At 36.7% G+C, this 27,731-nt stretch overlaps 1 protein-coding gene across 2 annotated transcripts in view; it reads right to left on the bottom strand.

Moving 5' to 3' along the window:
• Window positions 1–27,731, bottom strand: part of LOC138738226 (nuclear receptor subfamily 6 group A member 1) — a 323,219-nt gene that overhangs the window by 238,626 nt on the left and 56,862 nt on the right. For both annotated transcript variants that reach the window (XM_069888368.1, XM_069888369.1), the window contains exons 2-3: window positions 18,188–18,232; window positions 3,656–3,712 (exon numbers count right to left, since the gene is read on the bottom strand). In XM_069888368.1, coding sequence (XP_069744469.1) covers window positions 3,656–3,712; window positions 18,188–18,232 — 102 coding nt within the window. The remainder of the gene's footprint in view (window positions 1–3,655; window positions 3,713–18,187; window positions 18,233–27,731) is intronic.

Here is a 27,731-nt window from a genome sequence, read left to right as displayed (position 1 = left end):
AATTGGGAAATTCAAACAACTTTCACAATTGTTTCAGCAGTTGAAGGAAGCAAAAAGACAACACTGCAGCTCATCATTCTGTTCAAAGGATACATTATTTATTTGCTACACGCAATCAACATAGGAACATGGGAAATAAAAGCAAGTTAGTCCTTTGCAGCTGTAATAGCATTTAATATTATTGCAGAATTTTTTTTAAACCTCAGCAGCATTTTCCACCATTAACTTTGCATTCCACATTTCCCTTTAATAACCAAACCAATACAATTTATCTACCCCTTGAATATACTTAGAAGCTACGCACTCATATAGCCCATCTGGGTTTCAAAAATTTCAACATTGTCTGAGTGAAGTATTTATTTTTAATTTGATTTGAAAACATTTTGAGATCTGTCAAACTGGGCACATATTTTGTAATGAGATAAACTCTCATTTTTCAAAACTCAAAAGGTTATAATCCTTGACTGTTCAACCTAACAGTATAAATTCTTCAATCCTAGGAATCAACCAGGTTAATCTTTTTTGCCATGACCCCAGCTATTCACAATCAAGTTAATAATTTGGATAAGGGGGTCAAGAACAATATATTTAAGTTTTCTTATGGTACCAATGAAAACATTTCAAGGATATAGAAAGACTGGATATGGTTTAGACAAGTTAAACTAATAGTGCTCAGAGTTACCTTATATTTGAATTACAGGCAGTTAACATGCAGATACAGCAACTAATTGGGAAGTCAAGCTGCTGCTGACCATAACCATAAAGAGAACAGGCAAAAATGCCTTGCTGGAATTGTACAGAGTTCTGGTAAGACCACCCTGCAATGTTTTTCCACCAATTGAAGGATATATTGTTCTCCAGGTTACAAATGATCAGATTCCAGAAAAACAACTTTATGTAAATTCTCCCATGTTCAAAGCATTTATCAAGGTTGCAATAATATTTTTTTTTTAAATTTAGACAAACAGCACAGTAACAAGCTGTTTAGGCCCACAACCCTGTGCCACCCAATTACACCCAAATAACCTATAACCCCCTGTACGTTTTGAACAGTGGGAGGAAACCCACGCAGACATGGGAAGAACATATAAACAGTGTGGGATTCAAACCCAAGTCCTGATCACTAGTGGTGTAATAGTACTGACAATTTAACAGTGACTGGGTATGGTTTATTTTTCAGTAGTATAATTATGGGTAGCATCATGGTGATTATTCAACAAAATTTTTAAAAACTATTAAGTGTGTAGACATGGGTGGTTAAATAAAATGGACATTTCCTATTTTATGGGGAAATTAGCATATAAAGTTATCAGGAATAAAACTCTTACATAACCCAGAGATTACTTTCTAGTTGTGTGTAATAACCTTGTGTGACACAAGATCATAAGACATTGGAGCAGAAATAGGCTATTCAGCCCATCGAGCCTGTCCCATCATTTAATCACAAGTTGATCCATTTTTCCCACTCAGCCCCACTGCCTGGCTAATCAAGAACAAATAAATCTCTGCCGTAAATACACCCAATGACCTGGCCTCCACAACCAACTGTGGCAATAAATTAATCAGATTTGCCACCCTTTGGCTGAAGAAATTACTCCATATCTCTTCTAAGAAGTCGTCCTTCAATCCTGAAATTGTGCCCTCTTGTCCTTACCTTTCTATATCTACACTGCCCATGCCTTTCAACATTCAAATGTTTCAATGAAACTTTCTCCTAAATTTCGATGAGATCAGCCAAGAGCTGTCAAACACTCCTCATATAACACTTTCAATCTGGAACCATCCTTGTGAAGCTCTTCTGAATCCTCTCCAATGTCAGCATGTCCTTTCTTAATCAAGTCCAAAATTACTCTCAATATTCCAAATGAGGACTCAAAACTGACTTACAAAGCCTCAACATCACATCCTTTCTATTTGTCTAGAAATAAATGCCAGCATGGCATTTGCCTTCTTCACCACCGACTCAACCTAAGTTTATCTACAGACCATTCTGCTCGAGGACTCCCTGGTCCTTTTGCATCTAGGTATTTTCAATTTTCTCCCCATTTAAAAAAAATCTGCCCACTTATTTTTTCTACCTAAGTGCATGATCAAGCTTATCAAAGACCTTCCAAAAATCCAAACGCACCACATACATGAATATCCCCTTAACTATTTTGCTAGTTACAACCTAAAAATCTTTCCGTAATCCGTAAACATGATTTCTCTTTCATAATCCATGTCGACAGCAGAATTCAATTACTTTATTCTTGTTAATGACTTCTTCCTCAGTAATGGATTCTATCACAATTCCTTCAATCAATCACCTTGTATTATCATTTTAGTGCAAAAACAAAGATGCTCTCCTGCATCCACACATTATATTTTTCCCCTAATTCACCACCTAGCCTGACCAATCTCTGTATTTATCTGAAACTAGTTTTTTTAAACCATTTTTCAGTTTCAAAGAAAGATCACAGCCTTGAAATGTAAATCTCATTCTTCTCTCCATAGAAGCTACCTGACCTGGATTTATTGTCAATTAAAATTCTTGTATATGTCCTGTTTTAAAAGGACAAGCAATTTTTAGTTTGCATTGCTTTTTGTAACTGACGAAATTAAAATAATTGGTGTTAGCCTATTTGTGCACATACCTTCTTTACAAAAAAAATCTTCCGTTCCTATCCAATGAATGAATTGTGGCAGCATTATAGAACAGCAATTTCAATGCAATGTTTGTAAATTTTACCAACTCAATGTAGATTTTTTCTGCCCCAGAAAATAATTTAAGCAAAGCAATCTTAAAATTATGGAGACATTGGAATCAGAGGATGCAGTCAAATTAAAATGACCTATTTCTTTGTTTAAGCAAAAACAAAGCCTTTCAACAGCATAAAGATACAAGATAAGAAAATTAGATAGGTCTTAATTGGAAGAGAATTAAGTACCTTGGTCTAATAGGTATGAAGAGATTTTGAGAGAGAATTTCAAAGCATGGGTTGCATCAGGTGCAGTTACTTGTGCAAAGATTAAGCAATGGCCAGAATCAACAAAGGTCACAATAGAGTTAGTGAATGTGAGATGGAGGCTGTCAAGTTCACAATCACAAAGGAATAAAACTAAAATATATAAATTTTAAATAATTGAGTAACAACAGCCAAAGTAAGCTGGTGATGTCTTGAATTCGTGAAATGAAAAAAAGTATTGAGGATGTCTTCAACAAACATTGAAGCAAATGCAAAGAGAAGAAATATGACAGATGAAGGGGACATTGGAGTAATAATGATGGAGATAGTCAACTCAAAGAAATTAAACAAAAGGTAGTAAGGAGTTGACCCAAATGCATCTACTAAGGGTATTTAATTTGCATTTGTTTCCAAATGCAAGCATGGAAGAAGTTACATGGGAGCAAAGGAGGAATGGGACAATTTTACAATCACCCAGTTTTTGGGATTACCTTACTGAAAAATGAAACAGAAAACACTGATATTTGAATTTACAATGCTCATTACAATGTGCTCTCTGTAGTCCACCATATTTACAGTATTTTAATAAGGATTTCTGCAAATATCTTATAATGTAAAGGTCACAGAGTAAAAACAAATCTCCACAAAATATTTAAGAGTAAAAATGCTACATCACTGTAACTTCAATACTTTGCTGGACCATTACTCACTGTTTAGTGAGTTCATCTGAAGCACTGAAGAGGACTCCAAATGCTGCACATCTGGACCTGTGGAAAATATCAGGTTAAAGTTAAGTACATTGAAGTGGGGCAGAGAAACAGTTTAATTAACATACATCAAAACATAGGGAATATCAGCCTACCAAGTTAAACCTGGTTTGTACTCAACAATAAAGGATAAAAAAAACAAGCAGTCCATTAAAATCTCTTCAAATGCAACTCCATCATCACAGGAACCTACAAGACCATAGTAGCCTTTGTGTTAATGTATTTATAGTTAACAGAGCTATTTCCAGGATGGTCTCTATGGCAGCACGGATAACTCCAGAGTAGTCCCCAAGGCTGTCACCATGGTAACCAAGCCTTCACTGAAACAAGAAATGCTTAAGGCATGACACCACCAGACCTCAATCAAAATCAGGGGTCCATAAGATTCACTATTACACAGGAAATGTGACATCCGTAATGGATTATGTGCCTTCTTATTTTGGGTTGGTCAAGAAGTAATATCTATATACCTGTACATCCTGCAGAGGCAAGACTTCATCTGCGTACAAGAATGCCAATATTTAGCACATTTAAAGAGAATATTTATACTGCAACCACAAGGTGAACAGACCTCCACCTCCCTTGCAGCAAGAATCTTTGCTCCACTTCAGCAGTAGGAGTTTAAAAAATGCTGGTGCAAGGTTAGAACAAGATAACATATTCCAGTTTGAAATTTAGCACAGATTATAGAGAATATCCCAGATATTAAAGTCTGTATAAAAGGTGATGTGCCTAATTTTAATCAGAACACTGGGGCAATTTGAATGTGGTCAGGAGGAATAAATGTACATCACACATATAAACTACCCTCATACCTGGGATGATTCATACTCATCACTGCCATCTGTCCTAGGTCCTCTCAACTTTGCAAAGGCAACAACCATGTTGCCATTGTTACACTAATGCATCAATCACCCTTTTTCCATTGGCATCTCAGTTAATTGGCTGTTCAGTGTCCTGGGATAGGAAGCTTTTTGTGACGTTTCCACTGGGCAACCCTCAATTGGGACACTAATTGTTTGTCCACTGAACACACATCCCTGGGGATCGGAGTGTTCTACTTTCAACTGGAAACAGCTGACTTTCTGCTGACCCTTTTCCACTAGTTTTATCAGCACACGAGTGTCAACAAACACTGGGAATATGAGTATGGGGTAGAGGCGGTTAATCCCTGGCGTGAAATGACGCCATTTGATGCCGACGTTCAGTCAATTTTCTTTTTCCACTGGACCCTGACCCAGTTAATTCCTGGGACAGGGTGACAGTGGAAAAGGGGCTAGTAATTGGTTTACCTTTCATTGTCACTTAACATGCATGAAGTCCCTCGTTACCTTGAAAGCACAAAGATTCACTCAAAATGTGGCATCTGAATCAAAGATTAAGCCAGATCGGTAGCCTCCCTGGTCTTTGTTTTAGCCCTGATGGTATCCCAACATGATTATTTAATTTCACAGCATCATGGTAAAATCTAAACTCCTAATGTTAGTGTTAATCCAATACCAAAACCAGTAATTCTCTCAACATTAGTCTAACTCAGTGGTTTTCAAACTGACACCCTAAACTCACATTGCACCTTAAGTAATCCCTATGGCATAAGTGCTTTGTGATTAGTAAGGGATTGCCTAAGGTGGTATGTGAGTGGGAAGGGAAGATTGAGAATCACTGTTCTAGACCCAGTTGTTAGTGAAATATTTTGCTTGAGAAAAATTGTCATTGGCCCATTTCCTTTGGAGTTATGAAACCGTGCACATAGCAAGTCAATTAAGTACAATTAAAACAATTGGTTTTGAAACTTTTTCTTTCCACCCACATACCACCTTAAGCAATCCCTTACTAACCACAGAGCACTTGTGGCATAGGGATTGCCTAAGGTGCAATGCAAGTTTAGGAGGGCAGTTTGAAAACCACTGGTCTAACTCATCAATTAAGTCAATCTGCAGTGAACTCCACCCCCACTGTGACTAGCTTCATTCGTGCAACAAGTAGTATATTTTAGATTTAGTAATACAAGCGTCATTCAAAGCTGAACTAAATCTTAGGAATTCAAATACATCAGATATGAATCAGAATTTTAATAACATGTGTGCCTCAATAACAAGGCACGTCACTATTTGCAAACACAGCTTTTTGAAATGATGAAGGACTCTGAAAAATGTCTCCCAACATGGCAATAAATAACATCCATTCAATAATAATGCCAGTCATCCTCAAGACGTTCAAATTTTTGGTTAATCCAGGTTTTATTTAATAGACAAATTGCATTTTATGCAAGTGATATAGTTTGTTGCCTTTCACTCGATCAAACATCTATTTTATCACCTCACTGATTTAATCACATCAAGGATCAGCAACACCCAGCATATGCTGGGATTTCAGCAAAGAGGTCTAGGTGCCACAAGACTTGCACCACTAGGTTCAGGAACAGCTGCTCCCCCTCCACCATCAGACTCCTCAACAACAAACTCAATCAGGGTTTTATTTAAGGACTCTTACTTTTGCATTTTATTGATAATTTTTTTCTCCTCTCTGTATTGCACAGTTGTTTACATTTGTTTATTTGTTTATCTGTACATTGTGCAGAAAGTGGTAATTCTGTCTGGCCTGCAGGAAAAATCTCAGGGTTGTATGTGATATTATGTATGTAGTCTGACAATAAATCTGAAATCTGTAATAAGCTTCCATGTCTTATTAATTTGTCTTGCCTCATACACTTCCATGACCAGTCCTTAAATACCAAGAAACAGATTCTTTTTTATTTAAGTGTTCTTTTCCTGTCTTCCTCTTTCAAATACAATCCATTCCATTTCCTCACATTTATACCCTGTATCTACAACAGCTGACATAGTAAAGAGCCTGGTCCAGGTCTGCATTCAAAGAATTTATTCTTTAAACTCCTATTTACATTAGCAAACCCATCTTAAACATACGTCATCTTCATGATATAATTACATAGACTCCACTCAACATTGGCCTTTTAGTGCAACTTTCTGCATAATTTCTAGCAGCATTTTGTTGTTAAAGTCAACTTACATTGTAAGAAAACAAACAGCAGAAACAAAACCAATTAAATGTACAACAGCTTCTTTATTTAACCCTTTGTATGCTAGCAGGAGTGAGGGAATTTAAAAGAAAGCTCAGTGACTACACTGAGCCCCAAACCCTCAGAGTGTTCATCGTACTTTTATACACATTTTAGGCACTGGTCGACATGAGACACTTACAAGTTTCACACACCTATATTTTGTATTTACCATAACATGTTATCCTGTAATGTCTACAAATGTCTAGGAAAGTCAGTGTATCTTGAACCCAAAGTTCATTGACATTCTTGTGATATCCATTGCTATCTTACTACAGAACAGAAAATGTCATTTTGGAAAAGCAATTATATTTCCACCATCTTACTGGCAACTACTGCATTTTCTCACCTAATGCATTAACGTTTTAAGCATATTCATAAAAATTATTCTTTCACAGTTAATCACTTTATGTTTTATCAATTAGCCATTGCCAGTTTTTTGGCACCAATTACTCATTTAGAAAATGAATGTAAAAAGTGATGAAGTGTTTTGAAAGGCTCCTGTTTGAGTGGGGGCATGGATATATTCCAGTTTGCCTACTGTAGCAATAGGTCTACAGCAGATGCCAGCTCACTGACTGAACAAAGCTCTGGAACACTTAGATAGTAAAGATGGATTCATCAGAAAACTCTTTATTGAGCATTTAACCCCATCATCCCCTCAAAACTGATCAGCAAACTCCAAGACCTAGATCTCAACATCCCAATGTGCAATTGGATCATGGATTTCCTCACCTCCAGACCATAATTAGTGAGGATTCCCAAGAAGATTTCCTCCATAATCTCCATCAGTACCACAGGGCTGCGTTCTTAGCCCCTGCTCTTACTCACTTCACACCTACGATAGTGTAGCTCAGTACAATAACACCGTCCACAAATTTGATGACAACACATTAGTGTGTTGTATAAAGAAAGGCAATGAGTCAGCGTACAGGAGGGAGATTGAAAACTTGGCTGAATGGTGCACCAACAACCTTGAACTCAAGCACCAAAACCAAGGAGCTGACTGTTGAAGTCAGGAAGGGAAAACCAGAGGCATACAATCCAGTGATCATTGGGGGAATTAGAGATGGAGAGGGTGAGCAAATTTAAGTTCTTGGGAGTCACTATCTCAGAGGATCTTTCCTGGACCCAACATACTATTAACATTGTGAAGAAAGCACATATAACCATATAACCGTTTACAGCACGGAAACAGGCCATGTCGGCCCTTCAAGTCCGTACCGGTTCACTTGAACAACTCCACATGAGTTAACAAAGTTCAGGAGTTTGCAGAGGTTTGGTAATGATACCAGAAACCCTGACAAGTTCCTGCAGATGCATCTATACAGGTATAGATGCCACAAGACTCGCACCATCAGGTTCAGGAACAGCTGCTACCCCTCCACCATCAGACTCCTCAGCAATAAACTCCATCAAGAACTCATTTAAGGGCTCTTGTGCATTGTATTTTTACTCTCTCTGTATTGCAGTTTGTTTACATTCATTATCTGTTTACCTGTGTATGTTGCATACAGGTGTTTTAGCAATTCTGCCTCGCTCACAAAAAGAATCTGTTATATGTGATGTCATGCATATACTCTGACAATAAATATAAAATCTAAAAAACTGTTCAACGTACACATGTAAATTTACACTAACTGTACAATACAGATAGAAAAGAAAATCAATAAAGTGAAAAAGTAAGTCCTTAAAGGAGTCCCTGATGGAGTTTGTTGTTGAGGAGTCTGATGGTGGAGGGGTAGCAGATGTTCCTCAACCTGATGGCATGAGTCTTGTGACATCTATACCTCTTTCTTGATGGTAGCAATGAGAACAGAGCACATGCTGGGTGATGTGGATCCTTGATGATTGCTGCACTCTTTTTGAGCAGTGTACCTTGTAGATGTTCTCGATGGTAGAAAGGGTTTTGCCTGTGATGTTATGGGCCATGTCCACTGCCTTTTGGAGAGATTTATGCTCATCAGTATTTGCAACCCCATACCAGACTATGATGCAGCTGGTCAATACACTTTCCACCACACCGATAGAAATTTGCCACGGTTTCTGATGTCGTACCAAGCCTCTGCAAACTCCTGAGGAAGTAGAGCCACCATTTAGCTGAGTTTTCAATTCCCCTCCTGTGTGCCGACTCATCACACCTTTTTACAATCCACTACTGTGGCATCATCAGCATATTTGTAAATGTTGTTATACTGAGCCACACAGTCATAGGTGTATAGCAAGTAGAACAGGAGGCTAAGAATGTAGACCGTGGTGCTCTGGAACTGATGGGAGATTGTGCGGGAGATGTTCTTACCAATTCTCCGTGATTATGGCCTAAAGCACACATGTCAAACTCTGGCCCGCAGGCCAAATTTGGCCCGCGATAAAATTATATTTGGCCCGGAAGATCATTTCAAAAATGTATTAGAGGTGGCCCGCCCTGCAGCGAGAGCCAATGCTGTTTTTTGGTAATGTCACCCCCACCATCCTCCCCCTTCATTGCACATCCTTCCCCATTGTAACACGAGAAGTCTGTCCATGTCATCAGCCGGCAAGCCAGTTGGAAGGCTCCCCGCACAACCAGTCACTTCTCCCACCTGTCGAGCAGTGCGGCGGATGGGCGAGCGCCTGTGATTTCCTGTCGGCGCGACGGACATGGCAGGCTGCGCACGGCCCCCGCTGTTCCGCAAAGGCTGATCAGCAGCGCGCTGGGCCTGAGTGGGTGGGTAAGCAGGGGTGGGCAGAGGAAGTTATGGTGGTGCGAAGGGCAGTTAGAGGGAGGGATGAGTAGAAGGAGGGGTGGATAGGGAAGAGGTAAAAGGGGAGGGGCAGGGCAAGTAGGGGAGGGGTGATTAGAGGGTGAGAGACGGGTAGAGGGAGGAACAAGTTGAGGGGAGAGGCAGTAGAGGGGCGTGTATAGGATGGGGTGGGTAGAGGCAGAGCGAGTGGAGTGAGGGATGAGTAGAGGTTGGGTAAAGGACTGGTCAGGTAGAGGGATGGTGGATCGAGGGTGAATAGAGGCCTAGAGCCTGAGGAGTGAGCAGGAAATGCTGAGTCCTGATGCAGGCCAAAATGGACACAGTCTGTGAATGCTGACTACATCTCCACAGGGACCAAATAGGTTTCCCTCAGGTCAAGCAAAGGGTGAACTTGAGCTACGTACTCCTGACCTGTAACATTATCCTCCTAAAGTTATATCCTTAAGTTTAACATTACATATGTTGAAAGAAGAGAAAACATGCAGATGTTGTTGAAAATTTTCAATAAATATTTAGTTCGGCCCTCGACTTGGACTAAGTTTTTAATTTTGGCCCTCCGTGAATTTGAGTTTGACACCCCTGGCCTAGAGAGTGTCTACACAGTGGGGATGTAGAGTCCCAGGTCTTGGGAGCTTGCTGATTAATTTTTGAGGGGATGATGGTGTGGAATGCTCAACTGTAGTCAATAAAGAACATCCTGATGTATGCACCTTTGCTATCCAAATGTTCCAGTGCTTTGTTAGAACAGTGCAATGGCATCTGTCATTGACACATTGCTATAGTAGGCATATTGCAACTGGTCCATATTGCCATACAGAAGCTAATATGCTTCAACGCCAGCCTTTCAAACATTTCACTGTTGATGTGCATGCCACTGGGTTATAGTCTTTTAAGCAGGTTATCAGATTCTTCTTGGGCATTGGCATAATTGACACCTGTTTGAAACCGTTAGGTACCTCGCCCTGCCAGAGTCAGATGTTGAAGATATCCATGAATGCATTAGTAAATTGGACAGCACAGGTTTTTAAATACTTTCCGGCTATTCTATCCAGACCAGGTGCTTTCATCGGATTCACTTTCCTGAAGGCAACTCGCACATCATCCAAGAAGAGCTTAAGAAACATGGAATTCCATGAGATGCTGATCATGCAACCACCCTGTGTGAAGAACCAGTAACTGCATGGAAACCACTCAGCAGATTAGGCCACACCTGTGCATTAGCACTTTGTGCTTGGACTTCAAGCATTGAACTTGGACAATGGGTTCGACCTGAAATATTGGCTATTTCGCTTCCCACAGAAACAGCCTGACCTGCTTAGCACTTCCAGGTTTTTCCTTCGATTTCCAGCATCTGCACCTCTTTTTTTCATTTTCATTTCCAGGGCTACCAATCACATTAGGGAGAAACTATGAACACTTCACATGCACATACAAACAGGTAGGCCACCACATCAACCCATCCCAAAAATGATACATGTGTACTTGTACAATATTACACACATAAATGCATTTGAAAAATTAAAGGAATATTAAATTACACCATAACAAGGGTAGGAGGGGAATGGGAAATGGTTTTACAGAATGAATGAGGAAAAATTAAAAGTAGGTTTCTTCTAAACAAAGAAAACATCCCCATCTTGGGGAACTTTGGTGTATCATAGCAATCTCTACTTGATAATTTAGTTCTTCCTCATTCATTCTGCGAAACCATTTCTCATTCCCCTCCTACCCTCCCCCACCACACTGCTCCTCAGTCTTCTACTGAATTCAGTTTCAGAGTTTTAGCTTTACGGACCTCACCAGCGAGGTATTTCCCCAAGGACAGAGGACAGTGAGAGCATTGAGGAGAAAGCTCAAGTTTTAAAGCATTTTAAGATCAAGAGGTGGTATTGGGTCTTTTGAAGAGCATTAAAATAGATATGTCCCCAGGGTAGATATGATATATCACAAGTTGTTTGAAAGAGGCAAGTGTGGTGATTGCTGGAGTCTTAAAAATCTTTGTATCCTCATTATCAACAGATGATGCCCTAGATGACAAGAAAGTAACCATTGTTCATGAGAAATAGCAATAATCAAGGAAATCATAGACCAGTGAGCTTTACATCATAGTACGGAAGCTCTTGGAGAGGATATCTGGCAAATGAGTGACAGCATAACTTTTTTTGGTGGGGGGGGGAAGAAAGAGAAGGCAAAGGCAGTTGATGAGGGTAGGGCAGTAAATGTTATCTTCATGAACTTGAAAGCATTTGATTAAGTCCCCCCATGATAGGCTGATCCAGAAGGAACTACAGTCAACTGATGGTTTGGATTCAGAATTGGCTTGCCCAGAGAAAACAGAGCAATGGAAGATGGGTGTTCTGCATGGATAAGTATTGGGTCCCTTATTGTTTCTGATATAAATAAATAAATATCCTGGATGAAAAATTAGGCTGGTAGGTTAGCAATTTTGCAGATGACATCAAAATTGGAGGAGTTATGGACAGATTACAGAGCTTTCAAATACAAGGGATAATACATCAGTTATAGAAATGTGCAGAGAAATGACAGATGGAGTTTAATCTGGACAAGTGAGGTGTTGTATTTTGGGAAACAAATAAAAGGGAAAAATAAAGACTCTCAAAAGCATGCGGTGATGTGAGAATCTCCAGTCATCTCATTATAGGAAGGACGTGGATGCTTTGGAAAAGGGGAGGTGTGGACCATTTAAGAGATGCATGGACAAGATTTCCAAGGGAAACGATACAAGCACATATGATAGCAGCATTTAAGAGGCTTCTAGATAGATGCATAAATATGCAGAGGATAGGAGGAAGTGCACCATGCGAAAGCAGCAGAGATTGTTAAATTTGGGTGTCATGTTTAGCACAGCCATTATGGGCTGAAGCTACTATTCCTGAGCTGCCTTGATTTATGCTCATAACATTTCTTGTGGCAGATCAAATACCAAAAAAGTCCCAATATGAGATTTAGATGTGGAGTTGTGGAGCACAGAAAGGGGTCTCAGATCTTCCTTTTCTGATTCTAGTAATTTGGAGAATCCCTGTAAATCCAGACAATCTGGCAGTATTCACAGGGTAGATGATGTTCTATATGCAAGAAGTGGAAATGACAAGAGAATGGGGTTACCTTGCATTTCACTTCAAATGGGTTCAGGATAATGGCAGTGTTGTGAGCATAAGGTTGCTGAGCAAACATACTGAAGGAAAAAAATCTTGAAGGCCGTGTGCAAGCTCAGTAAAGTTGTTAGGAAGGAGAAAAAAGAAGCCTCGGTGTATTGACAAAAATTGGTGCAAAGCTTATTTGAAGTCTGCACGAAAGAAGTGTTAGATCTTGAATGCATTAGATTCACTAATTGTACAGCTCTCCAGGAAAAGTGAAATGTTGACAGTGGGACATATGGTAGTTGGCCAAACAAGCTGCAGAGAAAAGCTACTGCTGAGCTCTGAAACTATAAAAATAAACTTTTTCATACCTAAATTAATTTCAAATTGTTATCTTATAATCATCTTAAATGGAAAAACAATGTAATGAACAGAATTGAATGGCTCCACACTGAAGGTTTTGGTATTGTAGAGAAGTTGAAGAAAAGTAGGTAGGGGGGGTGGGGAAAGAGGGGAAATCATGTGGGAATAAATGAAAATTGGAAATCAGTAAATCAAAAGCATGAGAATGGTAGGATGAAACCCCCAAATTATATTTCCAAGTTCCTAAATGACTGTTTACAACAGGAAAAGTACACTAAATGCCCAATAACAAATTTATTGGTTTAATTTAGAATTTGCAATTACAAATATATATCTACAAATTATTTGTTACAATTTGGATTGAAATAATATTTTAAGAAACATTTCGGAATTAAATGTGAATAGTTTTCTTGTAGAATGACCAAAACTTGGCAGTTGAGGTCAATAGCAGCTGATGTCTACTTTAAGGACGACCATGTACTATGAATCAGGGGACTGCTCTCAACAGCCAGCTCCAGATTAAATCAAGATCCAGAGCTACTCACTGCATCTGCTGAAGGATAGAGCAACATTGAAAGTGTTTGGTGGCTAAATTGAGATTCCTTTTGATTTTTCAGATGGTTGCAAAAGATCCAATGGCATTTTAAGAAATGCAAGGATTTTAATTGTTTTAAAATTTAACACTACTTCCTTATGCCACACCAAATTATTCATTTGTTGTTTGTCGTACCTTGTTGTGTGCCAATTGGCTACTGCATTTCCCATATAACAATTGTGATTGCACTTCTAAAGCATTTCCAGACATGTGAAGCATGTTGGGCCATTTGGAGCATATATTAAAGCAGAGTAAGTGGTCCCTATTGCTCTGAAGCCATCATGCCAAGTTACAAAAAAAATGAATTTAAAAGCTATTTTAAAGTACTGTTGCAATTATTGCTGCCAGGCTATAAGTAAATGAACAAAATTTGTGGATAAAATAAATAATTTTATATAATTTTAAGTTTAATTATACAATCATAGTTTTACTTATCCTTGTAACTTCTAACATCAAGACATGCATAGCAATTTATAGCCCATCAATTCAACTCAAATTATACATTACTTCATTGCACCCTTGTTAATAGGAAATCGAAAATCCTCATTCAAATGTTGCTGCATGGGTACATTTATTTTGAAAAATACTGCAGAAAAATAAATTATCATGAAAATCTGATATCCATTAAGATGGATTCTAATGAACATTTTGAAGGTTCTAAAGTACATTTGCATTTAATCTTTTACCTATTCAAAAGCACATTACACCTAATGATTTGAGTCCACTTCCTGGCCTGAATGGGGTACTAAATACTGTACAACATAGCAGATGGTCACTTACAATACTGGCTGCTGCAAGTTCAGCAGCTGTCCATTGAGAGGACCAGATGGTTATGGACAGGCCAGAGTTGACACCGTTCAACATAATTAAAGTTGTTCATCTCCAAAAGCCTCAGTACATCAAGCAAAATAAAACAGAAACATCTGAAATATGTTAATAGATTTTAATTCAACTCCTCCCCCCAAAAAAAGACAAATACAGCCAATGCCATAACAGTGTAAGGTCGGAGAATATACAATTTATAATGTTCTCCTTTACTAAAAATGTGGCTTATGAATCATCTCCCTCAAATTAACCTGTTTTCCCAAAAAATTTTTTGTATTTTATACCATACTTTTATTTTTATTATCTTCATTATGAATATTTAAAGTTAATTGTGTTTTATCCAGTTAATTGTATGTTCAGAATTCTGAACCATTTGTATTAATTTCCAAGTAGCTAATCCCATTTTTAATCAATATAAATCTGTAACATGAACCAGATGCAGCTATAAATTAATGCATCTGAAATCTTCATTCAAGTTTTCTATCAAGATAAAAGGGGTGATTATGCAAACATAGCTGGAGAAATGATCAGCTGCCAATCCACAATTTTTAATAGGCTCTTCCATGCAAATATAGATTGCAACTCTGCAGTACAGAATCACCAAGTCCATTATACAAACATTCAGCAAATGGGTGAAATGATAGAAGAAAATAAAGGAGCAATAGTAACAGGCCATTTGGCTCCTCAAGACTGCTTCAGCGTTCTGTAAGATCATGGCTACCTGATCTTAGACTCAGCTCCATATTCTTTTCCATTCTCCTTAAACTTTGAACTTGAGGGAGAAATATGGTTCAGTCACCTTCAATGTCATTACAGAAACAAAAAAAACCTGCATGATTTGAGAGAAAGACCATGATTAGGGATATGGGTGAGGGGATAGAGAAAGGAGTTCATTATTCCAGGTTTTCACCCAAGGGTGATCTTGCTCATGTTCATAAGAAATGCATCACAGAATTGTTACAGAAGTCATTTAGCTTATCAGATCTGTCAGCTTTTAGTAAGTGGGTATCAGTTATTGCCATTACCCAGTTCTTTCCCTGTAGCTATGCAATAGCTTCTCCTTCAAGTTCTAACCCATTCCCTTTTTGAAAAGCAAATCTATCTTTTGTGCACTGAATTCTAGATCATAACAAACTACATTTTATTTAGGATTCCTTTTCCAATGACCTTAGCTGTTTTTTTTTTTAAACTAAAAAGTTTATCTTTATTCAATTTGTATATGCCCTGTTGTGATAGTACAGATTCTATCACCAATGTGTATATGTATAGATTGCAGTGTAGGATGACTGTGATTGGCTGAGAGCGTAGCCACACCTACTGACAGGTCTTAAAGGGTTGCTCCTAGCCAGATCAGGTCATTCTGGACTGGTCGACCTACATGCGATATGCTCCAGTCTTTTAGTTAATAAAATTGTAGTGCACGTCGAAAGAACCAAAGACTTGTTGATCCAACCAAGGCTTTTATTACCTAAAAAACTGGAGCAAATCACAAGTAGGTCGACCAGTCCAGAATGACCTGGTCTGGCTAGGAGCAATCCTTTTAGACCTGCCAGTAGCCAATCACAGTCATCCTATACTACAATCTGTACATATACACATTGGTGATAGAATCTGTACTATCACACCTGTATAATCTTTGAATACTTCTATCAACCATTCCTTCTCAAACAGGCAAAGCTTCTCCAGTTTATCCACTATTTACTTCCAAACCATTTCAGCAAAATTAAAAATAACACTAGTCTCAGATCTACTTCATGATCATTTATGTTCTCCTAAGCAAATACAGAAAGGATGAAAGATTTAAGATGCAATTTCTTTTTAATGATGCATTATTGGATGCTTCTAGTTGATCCTGTTTTATGGTGATAAGGGGCAGACAGGATTGGGATGAAGTCAGGGAGGAATGGAGGTACTCTGTATACAAAACCAGAATGTACAATCACAGTAGATTCCAAATCATGACTCCCTAAATTTGAGTTTCCAATCACAGTCCCCCAGTTAAAAAATGGCAAGTTTTCTTCATTTATATTTCTTATAATTCTGGTCAGCTCTGTTCACCCAGCCACAGGAAGGAGATTCAAATTGGAATGAGCGCAAAGAGATTCACTAAGATATTATGGGACTTGAGTTGTAATGGGAGGTTGAATAGGTTGGGTCTTTCTTTCCTGGTGCATAAGAGGCTGGTAGTGGTGTCCTTAGAGGTATACAAATCATGAGGAAGATGGATAAAATTAATTCTCAGTCTTTTTTCCCCCTCAGGGTAAACAAATCTAAAACCAGAGGCAATAGGTTTAAAGGTGAGGAGGGGGGGGGGGCAACATTTTTCACTCCTGAGTAATCAGATCTGTAAGAAGCTGTCAAAGGAAACTAGAGAAGTGGTGTTCAAGAGATATTTGGACAAGGTACATAGATAGGATCGGTTTAAAAGGATATGCTCAAATGGAGGCAAAGGGGACTACCCCAAATACCAAATTGATCAACAAAGACAAGTTAGGCTGAAGGATCAGTTCTGTGCACTATGATTCAATAACATTTGAGCTGTATTTCCATCTCTGTGCTGTACAAGGAAAAATATGCACCAAAGTTGCAAAAATCCTTAAAATCTTCAACAAGAATAAAAACTGTTACTACAGTGCATTTATAGGGCCCTACAAGTAAGACATAACCTATAATAAAAGTCTTAAATCTCTACTAGTATTCCTTTATAGTGCTACTCAAGTAGGAAAATTAAGTAAGCAAATTGTTTGCCAATTTCTGGAGGAGCATCATGTCAGTTTGTGCAGATTAACAAAGCTGCTGGCAGCATTTCTAGTCTTTAGTAGACTGCTACCTTGATGAATGGCTCAAGCCCCAAATGTTAGTTATGTATCTTTATCTTTGCTCTATAAAGTACACCGTTTGGCCTATTGAATTTCTTCAGCATTGTATTTTTATTTCAACTATGGTGCCTGCAAACTTTCTTCATTCACCAAGCCTCTTAGTTAATATTATGAATCCACTTCATTTTGTATATTTCATTGCATCTATTTCAACAAGTGGAGACACTGTCTCAGTTACAATCCACATCTCCTGTGCTGTCTGTGTGGAGTTTGCACATTTCTCTCTGTGACCATGTAGGTTTCCTCTGGGTGCTCTGGTTTTCTCTTACATCCAAACACTCGAGTTAGTAGGTTAATTTGCTACTGTAAATTGCTCCAAATATTTTAGTGGGTTGCAGAATATGGAGAGAGTTGAGAAGAATAAGAGAATAAAAACATGGAATTAAAGTTTAACTGGGTCAAAGGTTGGTTTGGACACTGTAGGCCCCATGCCCGATTTCATGTTGTATCAACTTATCAAATGCCAATACATATTTTTGGGCCTCAAAAATTCAATAATTTGTAGAAAATGCTGGCTTCGCACTGAATTACTTCAGTTATCATGTAATAACTTTTCTCCAAGAGAAATTTTATAAAAACATTGATCCAAATGTGAACTTCATCTTGAACATTTTTTTTGCAACATTATAGCTTCACAAAATTTAATGCTGTGCACAGTGCCAACAATTGAAGATAAGATCTGTTTCAAGGCCACCCAATTAAATACATTGGATATTATTCACTTGCTACAAAATATATGAAAAAGCAGCTTTCAGTTTGAAGACAACTGGGCATGAATTTCAATTTAGTGGCTGCAATGATCATCAATTCCAAAATGTCACATATTCTACAAACAAATTGCAAACAATGTCATTCTTGCGCAATATTGAAACATGGAATAAACACTTACTGGTATTAGACTGGTCCTTTTCTAGTGGGTGGTCATCAAAAAATGCTGAAAGAAAGAAAACGCAAGCTTCAACTTCTTTCATAATTAATGGTTAAATGTGATCTTTGCTTTCCTTTGGTATTAACATTATTTAAGTTTATTTATTTCAATTACTCCCTATCGGCCCACTGAGTGTGCTCCACCAATCTATTATGAGCTGATCCATTCTCTCACTCAGCCCTACTCCCCAGCCTTCTCCCCTTAACCCTTGATGCCCTGACTAATCAAATACCAAACACTATTATAAATCGCAAAAGTAAAATAAAATAAACCATTTCAGATGTTGCCCTTCTTTATTACAGTATTTCAAGAGATGCTAATTGGAATCCATATCCAAAACTTATTTTGCTTCAGATGCTGACTAAACTTTTGGCACAAACATTATTTTTTATTTTTCCATCATACTTTCCATTTCATCTCCAAAAATGAAACCAAATCTGTTAATAACACATACTTGTACTGCTCCTTTAATGAGGCACCTCTTAAGCATTTAAAGGGGGAAAAAAAAATAAGAGGGGTCACAAAAGCAATTTGGGAAAAAAATGAATAGAATCAAAAGAGCAATGGAGGAATGGGGTGAGAGAAGAGGTGTGCTTGGAAGCCCTTAGTTGGGAGCAGACAGATCAAAATCATTTTTAAAAATGATCAAAATATTGAAACTCCACAGATTAATATTAGTGTTATATTGTTGACAGTTATTGCTAGTAGCTTCATGGTTTCTGTCTACATAACAAAACCTTTGCCTCACTCAAGACTGACTATTGCTTAAACCAAAGCATCAGTTTTAGACATAAACTTAGATTTCATCTATCCACAAGTGAAATTGGTCACAAGAAAATTGCATGATTTGTGGCAAAAAGAAATCAATAAAGTTCAAGGTGGATTAGCCTTGAACCGATAAGTCTTTTTTCAATATTTTTATTAACATTGAAATTTCAGATCCAAAAATAGAGTACATATGGAGATTTGTTACAATTCAAAAAGATACATTATACTTAAATCATATCATTTTATTCAAGATATCCCACATTTTAAACAAATTATATTGTATTGATATTTTATTATAAATAAAGAAAATCTAAACCCACTCCCAAGAAAGAAGCTGTTTGGCCAAAAAAGGACAATTCTTATCAATGATACATTACCTCAACATTTATACCTTCATAAGAAATCAAAGACAGTATTACAAAAGTAATTCAAAAAGGGCCCCCACAAAGTTTGAAAATTTAAATTCAAATCAGAAATTGAGCATTTTATTTTCTCTAAATTTAAACAGGACATCACAGCCATAGAGTACAAGTAGGTGGGGTAATGTTCCTCCAACTGAGTAACACCACCCACCTGTCTTGAGAAATAAAAGCTAATACACGTGCTCAGATGTTGTTAACACGATGTCACTCTCTCCAACAATATCAAATAAAGCAGTTAAGTGATTAGGTTTAAAATTAACTTTAGAAAGTGCATAGAAAGTTTGAAATACTTCGATTCAATATTTCTCAAGATTCTGGAATGTCCAAAACATACAAATTAATCCATACAACGAGGAGATACATCCACATAAAAATGAGATCGTTTGACTTTGGACATGTGAGTCCTATGGTCTACTTTAAATTGTAGGAGAGAGTGGCATGGCAGGCACATAGAGAATAGGTATTAACTAATTTGAAAATCACACTCTAAGTTTCTTCAGGAATTAAAAGCTGAAGGTCCTATTCCCAGACTTTTTAAAAAAATTTATCTGAGGGAGCCTCTCTTAATCCCAACAACATATCATAAATATTAGATATTGAACCATTATAGAAAGGTTTTAAATTAAAACTTGCATCAATTAAATCCTTATCAGTCCTCTTAAGAAATGTATGTAATTATGATCAGAAAAAAATCTAATCTATAGATAATGAAAAAATAAGTATTTGGTCGACTGCATTTAACTGAAAGTTGTTCAAAGAAAGTGAGAATCCCCTCAACAAATAAATCTTTAAAACATTTAATGCCCAATCTATACCATTATTTAAAAGTTACATCAATCATCCAAGGTTTAAAGAAATAATTAGAAAAAACAAGACTAGAGAAAGAAAATCTCATTAAACCAAAATGTTTTCTAAATTGTATCCCTATCCTCAGGGTGTGTTTAACCACCAGATTATTAATGCATTTATTTAGAGATATAGGAAGTGAGGTTCCAAGAAGAGAAATGAGAGAAAATTTTGTTACCGAATTAGATTCCAGAAATATCAATATCAATAAATGAAGGCATATGCAAACTACCTTCAGGAGCATAAGAAAACAACTTAACCAACTTAAATGAGGTCAAAATAACAGGATACTCTAGAATCAAATCAAAGTTAAAACACTGCAAAAGTTGCAGTGCAATGGCACAATACTTCCTCCAGAGACCCAGGTACAATTTTGCTGTTTATGTGTGACTGAATGGGTCTCTAGTTTCATTTCATATCAAGACCATGGTGGGTAGGTGGGCTGTTACTGTAAATTGCCCCGGTACAAGTCTATGGCAAGGGTATTGATGGGGATGCAAGAGAACAAAAATAGGTCTTTTGGAGGATTAGAGTAGTTGGATGCTTGATGGTCTATATGGACATAATGAGCCAAAGTGCCTGATTTTGTGCTTCGAGATTCTGAAACTCTACAACCATGTAGAATTTATAATCATTACCAATTAATGCAATTTTAAGTGTAAATGAAGTTTACAAACTTGAAGCAAGGCAAACATATTTTTGGGAACTCGCTTTATTTAGATGTATTAGAAGGATTAGTATTTGTATAAGTACATATGCAACCAATTCTTCATCTATGAACAGATATGAAAAATAATATAGTTTAGAATCCTTAATGTGTATAAAAACAAAATCTTGGAAACAATAGCTACTTTCAGCAATACAAAATACACCCCTTTTGGTTTGGAGGATCACACCTTGTGTCCTCAACTCTCACCTCTTGACCCCATCCTACAGTTTCTCCCTGCATAAACATGTCACCCCCCCCCCCCCCCCACTTTCACTTTAGTTTCAATATAAAGTCCAGAACTCAAAATGTTAACCCATGATGCTGTCTGACCCAGAGTTCATCTAGCATTCCTGTTTGCTCACTTTTTTCCTTTTTCATTGAAATCTGTTGCTGGAGCCATCTTACCAGCCAAGCTGCTACAATTGTTTTAATTCCAGAGGCTTTTGTTTCTAATTACTGTACATGTTTCTTTAAAGATAAATGTATTGACTTACGAAAAGATCTTTTAGTTCAACAATTTGATTTTCTAAAAAAGTAATGTATCACACTTGATGTTTCACTACATTAGAAATATCTGCCACACAAACATACTCAAAATCAATAACATTAGGAAGAAACAGGAAAATAAAATCTAATTTTACACAATAATTACAGATGGCAACAAATAAATGCATTGTCTAGATTATTCATTGAAGTTACTAGATCTTCAGTCTTGTATTACCATGCTAAGGCAAAAAAAGTTACAGATACAGTACATTTCTGATTAACTGAAAACCAATTAACCGAAATTCTGAATATCTGAAAGTAACAATTTGAAAAAAAAAGTTGAAAAAAATTTAACCACTGTGCTCATGTGGGGCTACAGGGAATCATTTTTACAAAGGAGACATTTGTCCACAGGACAAGGATTGCACTGATTATTTATAAATAGTCATTTTTTTTGCCATGAGTTATAGCAACTTTGTGATAAATTGCATTGAATTTGAAATGTATACTGCACTTTCTCCCTGCTCATTCACCCGAGCCACGCTATCAAATACCCTTTTAGCCGGGGGCAGGGGGGGGGGGTTGCTGAAATTCTGCTGGAGGACAATCCCTATACAATCTCCTACAACTTACAAGTGAGGTGAGATCTCAGACTCTCGGGCAGGATTGGCAATGGTGGTAGGGAGGTGTCGGGGATCGGCGACAGCTGATACAAGTATTCTTCTGATGCTACTGGGCTGTTTTAAAAAAAATACCAAATATCCAAGAAATCCACCTTGGTCGAGTCCCAAGCATTTTGGATAATCGGAAATGTACTGTACTGGAGATACAAAACAAAAAAAAAATGCTGGAAGCACTCAGTAAGACAAACACCATAAGCAGAGAAAGAAAAAAAGCAACAAGTCAGAGAAAACAAGTTCCCTGAAGACATCTTCCATGTATTTCTCCATTTATATGAAATGTATTGAATTAGGTACAATCTTAACCAACATTATAGTGGTATTTTTAAAAAATCTAAAAACTCCAGAAAGTTTACTTTTTAAAGATGTGTTGCCTGTGGTATTTGTCTTGATTGTTCAATACATCTTTATACATCAGTATTTGAAACATGGCTTGTTTTAAGTCCCAAAAGCACAAAGAATTACATTTAAAAACAGCAATTATAAAGGCTGATAGTGTTTGAACAAGCCAAAAGGATAAAACGTCATGTATATTAATCCAATCTATTAAAATTTACAGAGGCAAATCAGTCCATTAATATGAATTTTCCTCATTTTAACTATGATCACTGTCCAAAACAATTTGTTGCTGCTTTGATGAATGTTACAGTATAAGAGAGTGGCCTATTTCTAGGAGGATAAGGACCTAGATTTTGTAACAATATTGCTGGAACAAGCATATTTAAAAATCTATGACCATTCTAGTGATAAATATTTCATCTCTGCTTCAAGATAATTTTGTGTCTGACCTTTTAAATCACAAAAGGCATACATGCTCTGTATAATATAAAGTTATCTAAAGTTGCTCAAAAAATCATTTATAATTCTGTCAACAGATCAGCCTGAAGATGTTTTTTTAAATGCAGCTTTCTGCACATAATACCCAATTAACTAATGAGTGCTCAATGTACAAGCACCAAGTCAAATGTAATACGCTCAACAAATTTAAGAGACAATAGTAAAAATGCTAACATTTGGTTGTATTAGTGAATGGTGAATAGTTATCTTCTATCTATGCCATCTGCTTTGTCATATAAGTGAATATCAAACCTCAACAGCAGCAGGCTTGTTGAGGTTTCCTTTGTGAACTCCCCCTTTCCATCTGGAGGTAACTGTTCAGACTTGACTGCCAAGCAAATGTGTTTATTTTCCCTCAAATAATATGATTAGAAAAATTATCCAAAAGAAAATAAATACTGCAACTTCAGTGGAGTTAAGAGTGGAAGGATTAACAGCTCAAAAAAAGATACTCCTTTAAACAGTGGTTTTTACTATAAGCTTCATAACACATGTTTTACACATACACAAGATGGGCTTTTTTGTGCATTTGCATGATAATAATGGTATTTGTGGAAACTAATCATTAGTCTCTGTCCCATATTAAATGTTAACTTACAGAACCACTGGTTCTTTTAAGAATAATTAATAAATAAAAGTATGGCATCACAAGGACCAATAATATATCAGCAAACTGTCAGATACAATAATAATTTGCTTTATTTTGTCAACTAATTTAAACTATTACATTTAGCAAAAGAATCAGTATGAGTATTTGTTATAAGCAAGATTTGTCCTCTCGTAATACATTCTCGAAATCTAATTGCCAATAATCCACAATTACCACAATCTGGCCTTTTTAAGGAATTACCTGTCTGTTCCTGATCTGCAGAAACTTAATTGAACAATATATGCATCTGGACACAAATGCTGGAATCCAGAATACAAAAGCTTCTTCAGAATCTGATGGATCCTTTCACTTCTAACAGCAGGACTGAATTTAATCCACAATACAAGGACTGTGCAGAAAATTAGGCAAATTCAGCCTGCTTTTTGGGATACAAAGCTATACCACAGTAAAACAAAATTTGTCTGCAACTTCACTCGGAGGATCACAAACCTCAGGGAGCCAAAAATATCATCCCAATAGAAAATACATGGTGCCATTATTAAATAATCTTTCTGAGACCAAATTGGTTTTGCTTAAGCTACTCTAGAAGTCCCTGATGCTGTTAACGATTTTTACTTCTCAGCACTGACAAAAAGCAAGTGCCCGTTTAACTTAATTAAAATAAGCCTGTTGGAAATGTATTTACTAAAATGTTTGACTATCATTAATAACCATCATCAATCCTGCAATTCATTCAACTGAAAGAAAATGCTTCAATATGATATTTTTAAAAAGGCTGTTCAGCAGGTCATGCAACATCTGTGGAAAGAGAAGTAATTGATGTTTCAGGTTGAAGATTTTTCATTAAAATTGTTTCCTCATAGTACCGTTTATGGCAATCAGTGAAGTACCTTTGAAGTCTGCATTGTATTATAGAGCAAAATTGCTCCTGACCTTTAAATATAGAAAAATAGATTTTAAAAAATGTACATATATATTTTAAAAAATGTGTTTACATGAAACCCCTCTTTAAAAGTTCCCATACAATACATTATACTTCTCCATGATCACATGCTTGCACAATTGTCAAGGACACCCTTCCTCTCAAATATGCAAAAAAATCATTGTATTATGACTAATTTATACCAATACTTGCCTGCAAAACCTCAATTTCAAAAACATCCCTAAATAGACATTTAGGAAACGCAACTGCAACAAAAAAAAATCCACATTTACAAATATGAAGAAAGCAACCTTGAGTCCTGCTCACTAAGTTACTTAGCCTCCTGCAACAAGAATACCTGATATTTTCAGTGATCAAAAGGTAGTCTCACTGAATCTTCAAACTACTGCTATCAGCTTAGAGGTTAAACTTTTTAGAAAAGAAACAGTAATAAGATTGTTCATGAAAAGTTAAAGTATCATGATAGTGCTGGGATGGTAGAAATAATCCACAGGATATTGTCGAGATCTTTAATTGCAAGTGACTACATTAAACAATGTATGATTGGTTTTATTGTATGAATTACAATTATTAAGCATTTAATATTGAGAAAATGCCATCAAGCATTAATCATTCACAAATTAATTTTGCCTGTATTATTCAATCTTACATGATTAAATACTACATTAGCAGACCATCTTTCAGGTGCAATTAGTTTTCAATTTTGCAATATAAAAGTGCATTCTAATCAAAACACAATATTTATATCAGTAACAAAATCATTCCAAAAGTAAATAAATAATTCTGAAAGCTACACATTAAAAAAGCGTATGTATTTGTCCCATTTATTCCTTTTAAAAATTTAATTTTTTAGCCTTCAATAGCAAAAGACAAAATTGTCTTACAGCTGCAGCAAATTCAATGTACTAATTTTGCATTAGTTAGCTCCACAGAATATCTTCCTTAAAAAGGATGTTAAAAGGCAGGTGATACACATGAGAGATAAATTGACCAGACAGCTGCAAGATCCAGTCTTTTTTTTAGGATTTGATTGATAATGCTTTGTACAAAATGGCTGCCATAGAAATGATTGATGTTTGTTTCTAAATGATGCAGGGGTCCTCCTGCTGGGAGCCCTTTTACGCAGCAGTCACATTCATTAACACAAAACAGAATTGTCCCTCATTTGCTCAATTTCACTTTCAAGCAAATTGAAAGCTGTTCCTTCTTCTCCCTCACCCCAAATTTACATTAAACCACTCAGAAACATTCAAGTTAATTTTGACACTTTCTGTCTAGTGCCCTTGGGTGGGGGGGGGGGGGGAAGAACAGATAGAAATAGAAAAACTTACCATCTAATTTCTGTCATTAGTACCAATGTCCTCCTGTAATCATGCAAATCAGAATCAATTGGCATGAATAGGAACCCAATACAGGTATACCCTGCTTTACATATACTCGCTTTATGTACATTTGTTTTTACGAAAACGTGGCTGGCATGGCTGTCAGGGTGCTGCCAGCGGGGCTGACTCACTATCTTCGATTCTGGTAAGTGAAACTACACTGTACGTACATTATACATTATTTCTACTTTGTATAAGCTGCGCATTTATCATATTCCTGCATTTACTATATGTTAGTGTTATTTTATTTTTTGTGTGTAATTTTATTTTTTGTGTGTTATTTGGTATGATTTGGTGGGTTATTTTTTGGGTCTAGGAATGGTAAAAAATGTTTGCATATAAATTAACAGTAATTGCTTCTTCGCTTTATGCCATTTCGGCTTATGGAAGGTTTCATAGGAACGCTCTACTTTTGGATTATGGGATATACCCCTGTACACTTGAATGCCACAAACAGAATTACTGGTACCCAACAATCCTTGGTGGCAAGTATCAAAATCAACAATCAAGTGCATATCAGGCAACAAAAAAAATTGTACTTTTGCTTACAGCCTTCATCTGATGGAATGATATGAATTGTGATTAAACACAAAATCAAAGAAATCATCATTCAGCATAAGGGACATTCAATTCATGACATCAATGTTGTCCTTTCAGAAGATCTATCCAATTCATTCTGCTCCATTTTTTCACATAGCCATGCCAATGTTAACTTGTTGAATGCATATTAAATTTACTTTTCAAAGTTGCTACTGAATCAGCTCCAAGCATTAAAACCAAAAAAAAACAAGCAGGTTGGATTATTACAAGCTCCTGTTTCATTTAGTGTGACTGTAACTTTTAGGGTTAATACAGGCTGCAACCATTCACAGTTGTGGTGAGACTTCATGGCACCATCAAATACAAACTATAAAGAAAGTTGCTGCTCTGGAAGAAGAGGAAGAACAGTGGTTGCTTATCCAGGAAAACAGGTGGTGAGAGAGTATTTGAGTGGGACACGAGATTTTCAATGGTAACATCTGATGAACACAGAGCTGGAGTGAATTTGTGCATAGTGAACAATTTCACTGATTCTCCCTGTCAGTCAAATTATTGAACCACCATGACCAAAGGAAAGGTCATTTTGCTTGATCCACATCTGGGTTTTGAGAGCAGAAGAATTGAAGCATTGGATCATGACCAAAGTAATGGTCATTTCAACTGACTCTTGCCTGGGTTTTGGAAGCATCGTGGAAGTCACTCATTTCATTTCCCCTATGCAAGGAAAAGGGAAGTTGTGACAACTGTTCATTTGAAAGGGTTTTTCAGCAAAGGGAATTCATGAGTTTTCAGCAGACATGTCATTCAGTCTCTCCCACTTCTTTTGTGATTTCTTCTTGGCTTCAGTTTAAAAGTCTAAGTTTACTAAGACTGAAATTTGAAATGACTTTCCAGAATTGTGCCGAAGCTGTAATGGTTTGGGTATCTCACATACAAAAAGTTAGGGTTAAGTTTAGACAAGTTTTTATATTATTAGTAGTAATTAATAAATATATTGTTTTAAAAGAAAAACACTAACATTCTCTTTATGAATTTCTATTGCTGCTGGTCTGCAATGTAAGAGGATTATAACAATCTTTACAAATACCTGATCATTTGCCAATAATGTTAAATCTACATCAAAAGTCCTCAGTTTTGAATATTTCCATTAAACTTGCTCTCAATTTTTGATGCTTCAAGGGATAGAATCTAAATATGCAGATAATTACAATTCCTTGTTCTTGAAATACCTTCTCTACACTTTCTTCGATACCTTTTTTTAAACTTTATTTATTTGAAATAT

This window comes from Narcine bancroftii, chromosome 1, assembly GCF_036971445.1.
Source record: "Narcine bancroftii isolate sNarBan1 chromosome 1, sNarBan1.hap1, whole genome shotgun sequence".
Classification (NCBI taxonomy): Eukaryota; Metazoa; Chordata; class Chondrichthyes; order Torpediniformes; family Narcinidae; genus Narcine; species Narcine bancroftii.
This window is presented reverse-complemented; position numbering and strand designations above follow the sequence as displayed.